The sequence below is a fragment of the Bos indicus genome, chromosome 3 (assembly GCF_029378745.1).
Source record: "Bos indicus isolate NIAB-ARS_2022 breed Sahiwal x Tharparkar chromosome 3, NIAB-ARS_B.indTharparkar_mat_pri_1.0, whole genome shotgun sequence".
NCBI classification, from domain to species: Eukaryota; Metazoa; Chordata; class Mammalia; order Artiodactyla; family Bovidae; genus Bos; species Bos indicus.
Window position 1 is genome coordinate 44,377,256 of NC_091762.1, and position 16,139 is coordinate 44,393,394.

A 16,139-nucleotide genomic window follows, 5' to 3' on the forward strand; every position below is an offset into this window, starting at 1 on the left:
ATTTACTGTGACAATCCTAAATTATATACACATAAATTATTGACTTTGAGACATCAATATTTGTAAACTACTTCTTTTGAGTTGTTTACTAAGTTAAGTATCAAATTTACCCTTGAAACATTTTATTTTATGTCATACTAACTTCAAAGTTTATTCAAAATGTAGTTTTTACCACGTTCTTTAACCATTTTTTAAATTGAAGTATAGGTAGTTTATAATATTGTGTTAGTTTCAGGTGTACAGCAAAGCGACTCAGTTATATATGTGTGTGTGTGTTCTTTTTCAGATTACTTTCCATGCTGAAGATGCTGAAGTTGAACAAGACCTTTTAAAACTAACACCCAAAAAAGCCTCTTGATGAAAGTGAAAAAGGAGAGTGAAAAAGTTGGCTTAAAGCTCAACATTCAGAAAACGAAGATCATGGCATCTGGTCCCATCACTTCATGGCAAGTAGATGGGGAAACAGTGGAAACAGTGTCAGACTTTATTTTTTGGGGCGCCAAAATCACTGCAGAGTGTGATTGCAGCCATGAAATTAAAAGACGCTTACTCTTCGGAAGGAAAGTTATGACCAACCTAGATAGCATATTAAAAAGCAGAGACATTACTTTGCCAACAAAGGTCCGTCTAGTCAAGGCCATGGTTTTTCCAGTGGTCATGTATGGATGTGAGAGTTGGACTGTGAAGAAAGCTGAGCACCAAAGAATTGATGCTTTTGAACTGTGGTGTTGGAGAAGACTCTTGAAAATCCCTTGGTCTGCAAGGAGATCCAACCAGTCCATTCTAAAGGAGATCAGTCCTGGGTGCTCTTTGGAAGGACTGATGCTGAGGCTGAAACTCCAATACTTTGGCCACCTCATGTGAAGAGTTGACTCATTGGAAAAGACTCTGATGCTGGGAGGGATTGGGGGCAGGAGGAGAAGGGGACGACAGAGGATGAGATGGCTGGATGGCATCACTGACTCGATGGATGTGAGTTTGAGTGAACTCTGGGAGTTGGTGATGGACAGGGAGGCCTGGCATGCTGCAATTCATGGGGTTGCAAAGAGTCGGATATGACTGCGCAACTGAACTGAACTGAACTGAACAAGATACCGAATACAGTTCTCTGTGGTATACAGTGGGTCTTTGTTGTTGATTATATATATATATAGTGTGCATCTAATAATCCCAAACTCCTAGTTTATCTCCCTTCACTCAGCTATCCCCTTTGGTAACCATAAGTTTGTTGTCTAAGTCTATGAATCTATTTCTGTTTTGTAAATTAGTTCATTTGTACATTTTTTTAGACTCCACAAATGAATGATGTCATATGGTATTTATCTTTCTTTTGTTACTTACTTCACTTAAAATGATAATGTCTAGGTACATCCACACTGTTGCAAATAAACCATTTTATTTAAGGACTATAAAAGTTTATGTTTTGTATTATGTAATAACTAATTAGTTTATCTAGCAAATGGTTATTGAGTGTTTACCATGTGCCTGATATATTTCATTCAATCCATAAATTTTCCAGAGAAGGGATCTAATCTACTATGGGAGATGATAATTCAGCAATATATCATTAGCCACTGTCTTTTCAACCTTGTCTCCTATATAATTGTTGTTGTTGCTCAGTTGCTAAGTCATATCTGACTCTTAGATCATATTTAAATGCACATTATAGGCCCACCTTCAAGATTAAAATCTTTCCAAGGCTGCTTAAGACCTTATTTACTTGAATATATCTATAAAAGGGATTGATGAATAAGATATTGAAGGGGGGCTGTTAATGTGGGGCATTAATAACTTTTTCCAACATCCTAAGGGTATGATTAAATTAAGTATGATTGTTATGTGTTTCATTGTGAGATACACCAAAAAGTCAAATTATGAACAAAATATATAAAAGAAATAAAACCTAATATGGGATACAAATATATCTCACAAACACATTTTATTACTAACAAATCAAATAATTTATTCTACCATAGCAACAATAAAAAAATGTCTTTGCTGGCATGTGTACTTTATATCAAATAATTTTCTATGAAAATTAAAACTACAAGTTCTTTGTTTAAATATGCCTCTCTTTGAAGTTGCAAATCTCAAATAATTCATAGGTATGCTCCAGATCATAAATGAGCATAAATGTAATTAAGAATGAGGACTTATATATCTTAGAGATTGATTCAATCTTAATCTTCATCACAACTTGTTTTTCATATATAAATGTCTCCACTGGTTGAGAAAAAAAGTTAAGAAAAACAGTTATGTTCATAACTATTAGTCTTATTTTACTCCATCCATTCAATAGAACTTTATTGAAATTCTACCATAGATTAGAAGGTATGCCAGTAATGATTCCATACTATTTCCATTAATTTAACCAAAAGGCATATAATCATCAATATTTATTAAACGAATAAATGAATTTTCATAAAAGTACAAACAGAATACACTCTGCTATTTTACTTTGGCACCCATTTTGGTGTATATTTAATATAAGATTGGTTCCTTTTAGACCATTCATGAAGGCCCAGTTTCTGAGGCATGAATAGAACTTAATTAAATGACGATTTTACCATCAAAGCAGTCCTACAGCACAGGCTTTGGTGAGGACATTAAATTGTAGACAATACATCCATACATATTTCCATGGTTATTACTCACAAACAACTGTCCACTAAATGTACTGATAACTTGTTCACCTTTTCCTGAAAATACATCGATTTTTATTACCTTTATTTCTACTTCTCTTTAATTTGTACCTAAATGGCCTAATGTCAGTTTTAGCAGAATGTGCAGAAGCCATCTTGATTTCAAAACCAAGCCCAAGGTGTCCCTGGAGCCGAGAGCAGGAAGGGTTCCTTGTTGGCATTCAGTTTTTTTGTGGCATAAGATGGCAGAGTAGAAGGGACTGCGCTCATCTTCTGCGAGAACTCCAAAACTACAACTCGCTGCTGAACAACCCTCAAATGGAGAATGTTAGGTCCCATCCAAAAAAAAAAAAATACTCCACATCCAAGGGCAAAGGAATAGCCCCAGAAAGACGATAGGAGGGGCAAAATCGAGTTTAGAATCAAACCCCTTACCCACCAGAGATGCTCAGAGGGCTCAAACAATGCTTATGAGCACAAGGACCAAGAGACCCCACAGAGACTGAGCCAGAACTGTGTTTGAGTGTCTCCTGAGAAGGTCAGCAGTGGCCTGCCACAGGGGCAGGGACTCTGGGTGCAGCAGACCTGGCTATGGTGTAAGCCTTCTTGGAGGCGGTTGCCATTAAACCCAACATAGAGCTGCCAGAACTTATACAGGACTGGGAAACAGACTCTTGGAGGGCATAAACAGAAACTTGGGTACACCAGGACTCAGGAAAAAGAAGCAGTGATCCCACAAGAGATTGACCCAGACTTGCCCGTGATTGTCCACGAGTCTCCGGTGGAGGTGTGGGTCAACAGTGGCCTGCTGCAGGGCTGACCCTGCACTGAGTGTGACATGCCTCCATGGGACCTTTTCAAGGAGGTAGCCATTATCTTCATTAACTCCACCATAGTTTGGCCTCAGGTCAAACAACAGGGAGGGAACACAGCCCCACCCAGGAAGCTTCCATAAGCCTCTTATCCTTATCCATCAGAGGGCAGACATATGAAAACCACAATCACAGAAAACTAACCAAACTGATCACATGGACCACAGCCTTGTCTACCTCAATGAAACTATGAGCTATGACGCGTAGGGTCACCCAAGATGGACAGGTCTTGGTGGAGAGTTCTGACAAAACAAGGTCCACTGGAGAAGGGAATGGCAAACCACTTCAGTATTCTTGCCTTGAGAACCTCATGAACAGCATGAAAAGGCAAAAAGATAGGACAATGAAAGATGAACTCCCCAGGTCAGTAGGTGCCCAGTATGCTACAGGAGATAAGTGGAGAAATCACTCTAGAAAGAATGAAGAGGTGGAGCCAAAGCAAAAACAAAACCCAGTTATGGATGTGACTGGTGATGGAAGTAAAGTCCAATGCTGTAAAGAGCAATACTGCATAGGAACCTGGAATGTTAGATCCATGAATCAAGGCAAATTGGAAGTGGTCAAACAGGAGATGGCAAGAGTGAATATCGACATTTTAGGACTCAGTGAACTAAAATGGACTGGAATGGGTGAATTTAACTCAGATGACCATTATATCTACTGCTGTGGTCAAGAATCCCTTAGGAAAAATGGAGTAGCCATCATAGTAAACAAAAGAGTCTGAAATGCAGTACTTGGATGCAGTCTCCAAAATGACAGAATGATCTCTGTTCATTTCCAAGGCAAACCATTCAATATCTCAGTAAGCCAAGTCTATGTCCAAAACCAGTAATGGTGAAGAAGCTGAAGTTGAATGGTTCTATGAAGACCTACAAGACCTTCTAGAACTAACACCCCAAAAAGATGTCCTTTTCATTATAGGGGACTGGAATGCAAAAGTAGGGAGTCAAGAGATACCTGGAGTAACAAGCAAATTTGGCCTTGGAGTACAAAATGAAGCAGGGCAAAGGCTAACAGAGTTTTGCCAAGAGAACGCACTTGTCACTGTAAACACCCTCTTCCAACAACACAAGAGAAGGCTCTATACATGGACATCACCAGATGGTCAATACCAAAATCAGACTGATTATATTCTTTGCAGCCAAAGATGGAGAACCTCTACACAGCAAAAATAAGACCGGGAGCTCACTGTGGCTCAAATCATGAACTCCTTATTGCCAAATTCAGACTTAAATTGAAGAAAGTAGGGAAAACCACTAGACCATACAGGTATGACCTAAATCATATCCCTTACAATTATACAGTGGAAGCAACAAATAGATTCAAGGGATTATATCTGATAGACAGAGTGCCTGAAGAACTATAGATGGAGGTTTGTGACATTGTACAGGAGGCAGTGATCAAGACCATCCCCAAGAAAAAGAACCACAAAAAGGCAAAGTGGTTGTTTGAGGAGGCCTTAATAGCTCTGAAAAGAAGAGAAGTGAAAGGCAAAGGAGAAAAGGAAAGATATACCCATCTGAATGCAGAGTTCCAAATACTAGCAAGGAGAGATAAGAAAGCCTTTCTCAGCGATCAAAGCAAAGAAACAGAGGAAAACAATAGAATGGGAAAGACTAGACATCTCTTGTGGAGAAGGCAATGGCACCCCACTCCAGTACTCTTGCCTGGAAAATCCCATGGGCGGAGGAGCCTGGTAGGCTGCGGTCCATGGGGTCGCGAAGAGTCGGATACGACTGAGCGACTTACCTTTCACTTTTCACTTTCATGCACTGGAGAAGGAAATGGCAACCCACTCCAGTGTTCTTGCCTGGAGAATCCCAGGGACGGGGAGCCTGGTGGGCTGCGGTCTATGGGGTCGCACAGAGTCAGACACGACTGAAGCGACTTAGCAGCAGCAGCAGCAGCAGCAGCAGCAGACATCTCTTGAAGAAAGTGAGAGATACCAAAGGACTACTTCATGCAAAGATGGGCATAATAAAGGACAGAAATGGTATGGACCTAGCAGAAGCAGAAGTTATTAAGATGAGGTGGCAAGAATATACAGACAAACTATACAAAAAAGATCTCCATGACCCAGATAACCATGATGGTGTGATCATTCACCTAGAGCCAGCCATCCTGAAATGCAAAGTCAAGTGGGCTTTAGGAAGCATCACTTACGAACAAAGCTAGTGGAGGTGATGGAATTCCAGTTGAGATATTTCAAATTCTAAAACATGACACTGTGAAAGTGCTGCATTAAATATGCCAGCAAACTTGAAAAATTCAGCAGTGGCCACAGAAGTGGAAAAGGTTAGTTTTCATTCCAATCCCAAAGAAAGGCAATGCCAAAGAATGCTCTGACTACCACACAATTGCACTCATCTCACATGCTAGCAAAGTAATGCTCAAAATTCTCCAAGGCAGACTTCCAGAGTACGTGAACAGAGAACTTCCAGATGTTCAAGCTGGATTTAGAAAAGGCAGAGGAACCAGAGATCAAATTGCCAACATCCACTGGATCATCAAAAAAGCAAGAGAGTGCCAGAAAAAACATCTGCTTTATTGACTATGTCAAAGCCTTTGACTGTGGATCACAACAAACTAGAAAACTTAAAGAGGTAGAAATACCAGACAACCTTACCTGCCTCCTGAGAAATCTGTATGCAGGTCAGGAAGCAACAGTTAGAATTGGACATGGAACAACAGACTGGTTACAAGTGGAAAGGAGAACATCAAGGCTGTTTATTATCACCCTACTTATTTAACTTATATGCAGAGTACATCATGCAAAATGCCAGGCCAGATGAAGCACAAGTTGGAATCAAGATTGCTGGGAGAAATATCAATAACCATAGATATGCAGATGACACCACCCTTACGGAAGAAAGCGAAGAACTAAAGAGCCTCTTGATGAAAGTGAAAGAGGAAAGTGAAAAAGTTGGCTTAAAGCTCAACATTCAGAAAACTAAGATCATGGCATCTGTACCATCACTGCAAGGCAAATAGATGGGGAAACAATGAAACAGTGAGAGACTTTATTTTCTTGGGCTCCAAAGTCACTGCAGATGGTGACTGCAGCCATGAACTTAAAAGATGCTTGCTCTTTGGAAGAAAAGCTATGACCAACCTAGACATTAAAAAGCAGAGACATTACTTTGCCAACAAAGGTCTGTCTAGTCAAAGCTATGGTTGGATGTAAGAGTTGGACTATAAAGAAAGCTGAGCACCGAAGAATTGGTGCTTTTGAACTACCGTGTTGGAGAAGACTCTTGACAGTCCCTTGGACTGCAAGTCCAGGGACCAAACCAGTCAATCTTAAAGGAAATCAGTCCTGAATATTTATTGGAAAGACTCATGCTGAAGGTGAAACTCAAATATTTTGGACCCTTAATGAGAAGAACTGACTCATTTGAAAAGACCCTAATGCTGGGAAAGATTGAAGGTGGGAGGAGAAGGGGGTGACAGAGGATGAGATGGTTGGTTGGCATCACTTCTCAATGGAAATGAATTTGAGTATGTTCCGGGAGTTGGTGATGGACAGGGAAGCCTGGCTTGCTGCAGTCCATGGGGTTGCAAAGAGTCAGCGACGACTGAGCAACTAAACTGAACTGAATTGAATAGAAACCATCTGATGATAAGAAATAAGAAAGCAGTTATCGTCCCTATGATGATTTAGGTAAATGTTTGTGATTTAAAAACAACCAAACAACCGACTATATAGCAAAGGAAACTCTACTCAAGCTCTATGGTGACCTAAATAGAAAGGAAATCCAAAAGAGAGGTGATATATGTATATATATATAGCTAATTCATTTTGCTTTACAGAGGAAACTAACACAACATTGTAAAGCAAACACACTCCAATAACAACTAAAAAAAACAAAAAACAAAAAAAACAACAAAACAAAACAAAGACCCAGTGATGGACCTAAGAGGTGATTGATTCAGCGCCTAATTAAAGACTGGAAAAACACATTTACATCAATTTTGTCCAAAGAAAAGACAACTCATTCCAGTATTCTTGTCTGGGAAATCCCATAGAAGAGGAACCTGAGGGATCACAGACTGTCGAGTCGCAAAAGAGTCAGGCACAATTTAGCAACCAAGCAATAATAACCTTGGCTTTCACATTCCAAAACCCAGCTCACTGTAAGGAAACGACTCTATTCCATAGTTACATGGAAGTACATGTCTCAATTAATTAATTCTAGAAGAAACTAAAGAAAGCTGAGATGTTTCTTATTAGACATTTTACAGTAAATACAACCATTTTTCTTCTTGTGGTCAACAGAGGAAAACAGCACTACTTGGGCTTTAGACAATTCTTGTACCTGCATGAGTCTCTTAATTTGTTACTTAATTTGTAAAACAGACAATATCTACTCCTCTGTTGTATTAAAAGGATCACATGAAATAATATATGTGAAAAAGTAACATTAAACTATAATGTAAATGGTTTTACCAAAGTAGGCTTCCCTGGTGGCTCAGTGGTAAGGAATTTGCCTGACAATGCAAGGAGACCTGGGTTCGATTTCTGGGTCAGGAATATCCCCTGGAGAAGAAAATGGCAGCCCATTCTGGTATTCTTGCCTGGGAAATCCCATGGACAGAGGAGCCTGATGGGCTACAGTTCATGGGGTCGCAAAGAATCAGACACGTCTTAGAGACAAAAAAACAACAAACTGTAAACAAAACTCAGTTATTTTGTCACTGATATTGTCAATTATATCCTCACTCCTTTCAAGTTTCCACTTTTCTTTCCTGTCTGTCAGAGACCTCATCGTGTCCCAAGAAGTCATTGTGAAATGATAAGTAGACAATTAGGCAATGAGAAAGAAAAGTATCACTTACAATTTTATGATTTTTAGCTGTAAACATGCTTTTCAACAAGCCTAACAATTTGGAAAAGCAGAAGATCCATTCATAATTGCTCTAACTTGCTAATGCAATGTGACATGAAATATATAAAGGTATTTAGATATAAAGTTCAAAAAGTGAACACAATTTGTTCATGTGTAGAATTATAATGACCTATATTGTATTATAATCCAGAGGGAAACCCTGTAATGTAAGGAATTCTAGAAATAGTATAATTAGAGAGGAGCACTAGAACAGCAGTGGGGAGACAGGCTGTATTCTTGTCTGATATTAACCATAGTGTGTTTTTAGGTAACTCAGTTAACCTTTTCAAGCCACAGTTTTCTTATTTGTGATAGGGGAATCAAACCAAGTGTTCTGGGAGTACATGACTTTATTACACCTAATTCAGCAACGAGACATTTCCTCACATTTTGTTGTTAATACGTTGCATGAGAAATAGCCTGTGATGTATACAAATGCAGGGAAGAAATCTTTGTGATAATATCCGTAACAGATTCCCAAAGTAAACACTAAAAATTGCACCCTTAATGCTTTTTATTTAACAAGCCAATTTAGACAACTCACATCCCTAGAGGAATGGCCATGGCTTGCTCACAGATTCGATGTCCATTGCCTTCACATGCCTTTTCTCCTAATCCTCCTTGGTCTAACCTCCCTCCATTTCTGTTCTATTAGGAATTCTTTCCTCTGTGCTCTATCATTCTCATAGACATACACAATCTATTTTTCTAAATTTTTTAAAATTCTGACTCTGCCCTCTCAGTCTACCCAAAGCTCCATGTTCACTCTTTGTTCACAGGACTCTCAAGGGTACCACCTGTGCTTTCCCAAAGGAAGCATCTTTTTGGGTAGAGCCCCTGTGCCGTCTACACATCTGTGTTAGAATTAAACCAGTTGCTCTCAGCAGAAGATAGCACTATCAAAGCCAAATTCAGTAGCTAAATGAAGAGAAAACTCTGTTCCACAGAGTAGAACCCCCACAAGACATCACCCACACACATGACTTCCAAAACCACAAAGCTAGCCAAGTCACGGGAGAGGTCTCCCCAACCCACTCCCTTGTTAAGGTTAGCATTATTCGAGTCATTGTGAGGTAGACTGGGGTAATGGTAATTCAAGAGGGAGATGGACAAGCACCCGAATCGTGGCTCTTCACTTAACTGCTGTGTCCCCAGAAAGACATTTAGCTCTTTGAGTTACAACTTATTGATTTAAAAAATACAGATAATAATGCCTTCTTGATAGTGTGCTGTGCTGTGCTTCATCGCTCAGTCGTGTCCGACCCTCTGTGACCTTACAGACTGTAGCCTGCCAGGCTCCTCTATCCATGGGGATTCTCCAGGCAAGAATACTGGAGTGGGTTGTCATGCCCTCCTCCAGGGGATCTTCCCAACTGAGGGATCAAACCCAGGTCTCCTGGATTGCAGGCATATTCTTTACTGTCTGAGCCACCAGGGAAGCCCATGAACACTGGAATGGGTAGCCTATCCCTTCTCCAGGGGATCTTCCTGACCCAGGAATCGAACTGGGGTTTCCTGCATTGCAGGCAGATTCTTTACCAGCTGAGCTACCAGGGAAGCCCCTTCTTGATACTACCTTAATACAAATAATACTACCATTTAAAGTAGTTCTCAGGATTAAAGATAATGTATACATAGTCTGTAATATAAAGGAGGCTTGAAATCGTCTATTCTTTATTATTATTATCATTAACACCCTTTAAGGTTGGTAGAATGCACCCATTTTTTTCCCTACTAGGACAGGGATCACTATGAGTGACTTGACCATGGAGACACAGTAAGACAGTGGAGCAACCTAGGAATAGTATAGAATTCCCTAACAGTTGGTTCTATGTTCAAGACCTGGTTTCAGTATTTGTGGAAATGTCCTCATTTAGTGTCTCTAGAACCCAGGACTCTATTATTGTCTCTATTTCCTTTTTGTTTTTCACCAAAGGACTCTGCACTGTAACTTTAAAACAAGAAGAAAGATTTGTCAGCTTGTCTCTCTAGGTAGGGTTTGGACTTCTTTGAGTGGACCACCTATGCCACGCTGAAAAGGGAAAAACCCTACAACCACTATTTTGGTATGTGCGATGCAGAAATGTTGTCATTTTGTACTTCCTGCTGATGCTAAAATTTATGTAAATGGCAATCAGGTAGATTTCCCAGGAAGATCGTGTGAGTTATAAAATTTTCACATAGATCTTGAGCTAAACAGAAATCTTATGAATTAATGTTTGCTAAAATTAAGATACAGTGGACACTTTCCAGTGAGGAAAAACATAAAAACATATTAAGGTTCTGTCAAGACACAATAATGTACGGGCATGATGTTTAGACTGAACTAACCAGAGTATCTTTGCTTCCTTAAACAAAGGCCTTTTGAACTTCTTCAGGCAAGTCAGTAACAGAGAAATGATGGCTTTTACTCCTGAATGCAATGTCTAGATATTGATTTAAACTATAGTAACTAACCTGCATTAACAAAATCCTGAAACATATCCATTAAGTACAATATTCAATTAGTGAAAATTTTCTATATGATTTCAAGCCTGTCATGTTTAAAATATTTTGAACTGGCTTCAGGTAGTTATTTCACATTCAAAGGCTAGAGAATCTTTTCCCCATTTATTTATTAAGAACTTGCAACTTTTGGTTTCAAGGTTAATTTGTCATTTGTTTATAGTAGATACTGAGTCAGTGTGAACTCATATCTTGGAAAAGGATGACTAATGAGAACAAAATTGTGAGTCTGAGCACAGGTGGAACCATTGTTAAGCTTTGCATAAAGGAAATGTATTAGGCACAGAAACAGCCTTCTCATGGATAATATTGGGTTCTTAGGCTACAACACCTTTTATTAATTTGAGGTGTGCTGCCGGCTGCAATTGCACTGTAAGTGATACAACCATCACTTGGAGAGGGTTTTGGAACTTTAAAGGCAAGAGAAACCTTTTCTTCAGTGGAATGTTCCTTTTCACCCGCTTTTCTGTTTAACCTGATAAGGCCTAGGGTATGCTTGTTTTAAAGTTCCTTTCATAACTCGACTTTTCTCTTCCCAAATTAAACAGTGCAAAATTGAATTGTCGAACATGTTCATAAAGTGAGGTACCATGTTGGAAATCATTTGTGTTTTTCAAATTAACATGTAATATTGATATATTTAATTACTGTCAACCATAAACCCCTTTATCAGCATAAACAATTGGCAGCATAAAGCAAAAATGTAAGAAAAAATTAATTCTATCCATTAATTTACCCTTTGTTTATCATCGAGTTTGGACATCACCTAGGACATGATTACTTGATTTTAGTGACTGAGTACCTCACCCTATATATAGGATATAATTTCTATACCCTGACACCATGCAAAAGCACCTGATACATCCTGAGTGCATATTCTAGCTCAGGTATGCTAGCTGGTATATTTCATGCTTTAACTGCATAATATTTTCTAAGATACATGGATATTATAATTGCTAGTACATATGAATAAATATATTTATGTCATATCATATAATTTTTATCACATATGTAGAAATTGAGGATGAGAGAAGTACCTTGGCCAGAATTATCCAAGTAGTATGTAGAACAGGTGGTATATGAACCAGGTCAATCTGTCTATCAGACCAGGTTTTCTGGCCATAATTCAATTTAGCCTGATTTCAGCCCCATCTGGTTGGAATAAATGTTGTTCTTCACTTTCCTAGTTAGTTTCTTCATGTGCTATGCTGTGCTTAGTTGCTCAGTCATGTCTGACTCTTTGTGACCCCATGGACAGTAGCCCACCAGGCTCCTCTGTCCATGGGGATTCTCCAGGCAAAAATACTGGAGTGTGTTGTCATGCCCTCCTCCATGGGATCTTTCCAGCCTAGGGATCGAACCCAGGTCTCCTGCATTTCAGGCAGATTCTTTACCATGTGAGCCACCAGGGAAGCCTGAGAATACTGGAGTGTGTAGCCTTTCCCTTCTCCAGGGGATTTTCCTGACCCAGGAATTGAACCCGGGTCTCCTGCATTGCAGGTGGATTCTTTACCAGCTGAGCTACCAAGGAAGATGTAGTTTCTTCATATTTAATGCTATCATGAATAGCAATTTTAAACAGCCTGAACTCCAAGAAGAAAGGCAAAGTTTAAATTGTCCATGGTATCACTGACTTGAGACCCAGAGGCTTTTTCTCTAAAATTTCTTTAGAGTATCTTCTGTTATAGAGAAACTTTATTTGGGATGATAGGAAAATGTGTTAGTCTTTTCCTATATTATTTCTGACTTTAGTTATATGTTAAGAAAGGTCTTTCATACTGTAAAATCTAAAAATATATATGGTTATGCTGTTATTACTGTTTCGTTTTTAACCATTTCTTAAAATTTAAATTATTGGTCTGTCTGGAATTTATTTTTGTATGGGATATGGTACATGGTTATCGAACCTAACATAGTTAGTTACGGAACCTAACTAACTAACTAACAATTCTTAGATCCCATTTTTCTCTTCAAATTCTGGTCTTTTTAACCTTTTTGCTCCTTACATTACTGTCTGACGTAACAGAAAAGACTTGAAGTATGTGCTTGGGTTGATATGTGGTGAAAGACTCACTCATGTTTCGTTCTTCCATTTTAATTACTAAGGTCTGGGGAAACTATGCTGGAAAGCAAAGTGCCATTAGTCTAGAGCATTTTACTGACATGTTAAGTCATGCTATATTTGTTCATCCTCCAAAAGAGATACAAAGCTCATTCTCACTGCCTACAAAATGAGCTATTCCAAAGGAGTACAGTAGTGCATTCTGTCAACTCTTTAAATAATCGGTGTACTAATGTCTCCTCCCATTTTTGAGAGGCTCTTTAGTGGTTCATCATGAATATAAATTTCAGAGAGACCATCTGCAATCCAGTTTTGTGGCTCTTCCCTTGAAGTCTGTTACTCTCAAGACATAATGTCATAAGTGCACATGCAGACTCCATGAATTGTTTTCAAGCAATTGTTCTATAGCTTGCCCTACTAGGGAATCCATAGAGGGTATGTGAATGGGTCAAAGTGAAGGTAATGATTTTGGGCTGTTTCCACTCATGGAAAAGAACAAACATTTGTGAGATGTTTGTTCCTAGAGAACATATTTCAAATGAATTTTGAGGCATTTTTACTTTTAAAATTTTAAATTAAAAGATAATGTACTCCTATTAAAGGCACCTCAAAGGTGCACACATAGATTCTTTTAAGGTGGATCCTTAATTCTCTGGTTTGCATCCTCTTTCATGAAAGTGTTTTCCTCGAAGTCATACAGCTACAATCTAAATGTGGTCAGATTCTAGCTGACTTCAGGTGCACTCTGTTCTGGAGGCAGAAGCCAGCAATTAACTGATTTCTCCTGGACAGATGTAATAGATCCAGAAGGGAATGAACGTGCTTTTGCACAAAACCACAGCGGATTAGCAATGCGACAAGTGGCCTGACAGGATTTAACTTGAAGGCAGGGATCTCATCTCTCTATCCCTTAACCCTGTTCATCATGGAATCTTCTGTGCCCACATTTTTTTCCTCTGGAAAACTCTTCATAAGCTTTCAACAAAATTATCTAAACCATGGCCTCAAAATCCCTTGTGAAAAGAGAAAGGACAAAAATAAATGAATCAATTAATTACTTTAAATAAACAGGTCAGTTTTTTCCCTTCTTTTCTATGGGTCATGGATGAAGGAATCACCCATCATTTCTCTGAGACTTATGCAAATCACGTACATCTTTTTTTAACCCTGAAACCATTTTTTTTTTTTAATTTGCAAGACCTAAGGGAAACTTGCAGGTATACTGTTATCTATAAAAACAATCTGACAATGTCACTTCTCCCAAGTTTCAAAACAGTGACTATACCTCAACACAGATAAGCCTCACAATCATCAGATACAGAATCTACTATCTGTACTTGTAAGTGCTAAACCTCCATATTTGGCTGAAAAGACAACCAAGGAAGGATATTTATAATTCAGCAATGGTCTTATACTTCTCTCTGCAATCCAGGCTCTAATTACACAGAATATAGTTTTATGCTTAAAAACCATATGATTTCACTAAACATATCCAACACATCTCTCCTCTACCTATGATTTAATAAACCTCTTGCTTAAAAATGTCTTCCTAATGCAATGGACCACAGTGCATGGAATCACCGGACCTGTCAATCTTTATAACCCTCCCATAAATTGTTCCTCCCTTAAATACCGCATTTTGGTAACTTAGACGCTCATTATGATTATATCTGCATGTTAACTGCTTATCTGTGATACTGCTCAGCGCAGAATAAATGCACATGTACAAACCATGTAAAATCAGATGATGTCATTTATTTTAAAAATATTATACATACATATACATATGTATACATATACATGTATATATGCATATAATTTTTGTTAACCATGGAAAAAAGCCAATAGATTGATACCTAGAGATGTGGACCCAATTTTAGAAGCAGATGTGAACATCATAGTAATTTTAGTAGGGGAGGGGCTTTTTGTTTTTGTTTTTGTGTAATAAAGCAATCGATATTCCTAATCCTATATAAATATCCCCAGCCCTCAAACACCCAGGGCATGACTGTGTTTATTTGAACTCCCTTAGAAAGCTCACAGAGTTCTAGACAGGTATTTGTAGATTGAGGACACAAATCCTAAAATATCAGCATCATGGCCCTTCCGGGCCAGGGACGACGCTGTGCACACAGGCAGTCCAGGAGGGCCAAGGAACTAGCCCCACACTCACTCACACAGGTACCTCCCCGTCTGCAGGCCACCTAGCAGTGGCAACGCTACTGGCAACCAGCCTGGCTGGCGGGCACTCACAGGCACACTCCGGGGAGATCCCGAGAAACCTAGGGGGGAAAGGGGAGCGTGGGGGCATTTGGGGGCAGCAGCGCGCACCCAGCACGGTCTCTGCGCCTCCAACATCTTCCGGGACCCGAACTGGCTCCAGAGCCGCCCGGAGGATCTGCATTATGCCAAGGCGCTGGGCCAACTCACCTCCACGAAATAAAAGCAGGGCAGGAGGGTCACGCTGTCCTTGATCACTTTGCCCTTTGGCCTCTCCTTCGCCGACATCCCTGCCGCCTGCCCGGGATGCGTCCTCCCCGGGGCGAGGTGTGCACAGCGCAGCCAAGGCGAGATGCCTCCTCCAGCCGCAAGCGCCCGGCGCCGCTGATGTCACGTTCCCCGCGGGCACCGCTGGAGCCAGAGCGGTGCAGGCAGCGCCCCCGCCTCTCCCCGCCCCTTTTTGCAGCAACCCAGCGGCTCCCAGAGCGAGCAGGTCCTCCGCCTCCCCTACTCTGGCTGCCACCCCCAGTTTTTCTCGGCGGAGACGTCCAGCTCCTTCCTCCAAGCTGTTGCTGCAATGGCTTCCCCTCCCCGCCACCCTCCCTCTGCTCTCCACAGCCCTGGCGAGGCTTCGTGGCGGTCGGGGCTTGACGTCAAGAATCGGCAAAGGGGGACGCACCCCTGGATGCTGCAGCAGCGAGGCTGAGGAGACCAGGCACCCACGGGCCCCCGGGAAGCCTCCTGGATCCGTCTAGGAACTCTAACTTCAGGATTGCTGGAGAGCGGAAGCTCAGCTCTTGCGCACTGACCCGCAGCGCGAAAACCGACCTCCACCTGCGCGAAATTAAAACTTAGATCCCATACTGAAAAGTAGGCCGTGGTGGGAACTCACTGAGAGCTGGCTGCCATCCAGGAATGACTTCCCCGACTGAGGATTCTCTGCCTAGGAGAC

General features: G+C 40.4%; 1 protein-coding gene across 1 annotated transcript in view; it reads right to left on the reverse strand.

Moving 5' to 3' along the window:
• PLPPR4 (phospholipid phosphatase related 4) overlaps positions 1–15,820 on the reverse strand; it is a 55,148-nt gene extending 39,328 nt beyond the window's left edge. The window contains exon 1 of the mRNA XM_070786054.1: positions 15,398–15,820. Within this exon, the coding sequence (XP_070642155.1) occupies positions 15,398–15,475 (78 nt within the window). The 5' untranslated portion in view covers positions 15,476–15,820. The remainder of the gene's footprint in view (positions 1–15,397) is intronic.
• Between the last annotated feature and the right edge of the window lie 319 nt (positions 15,821–16,139).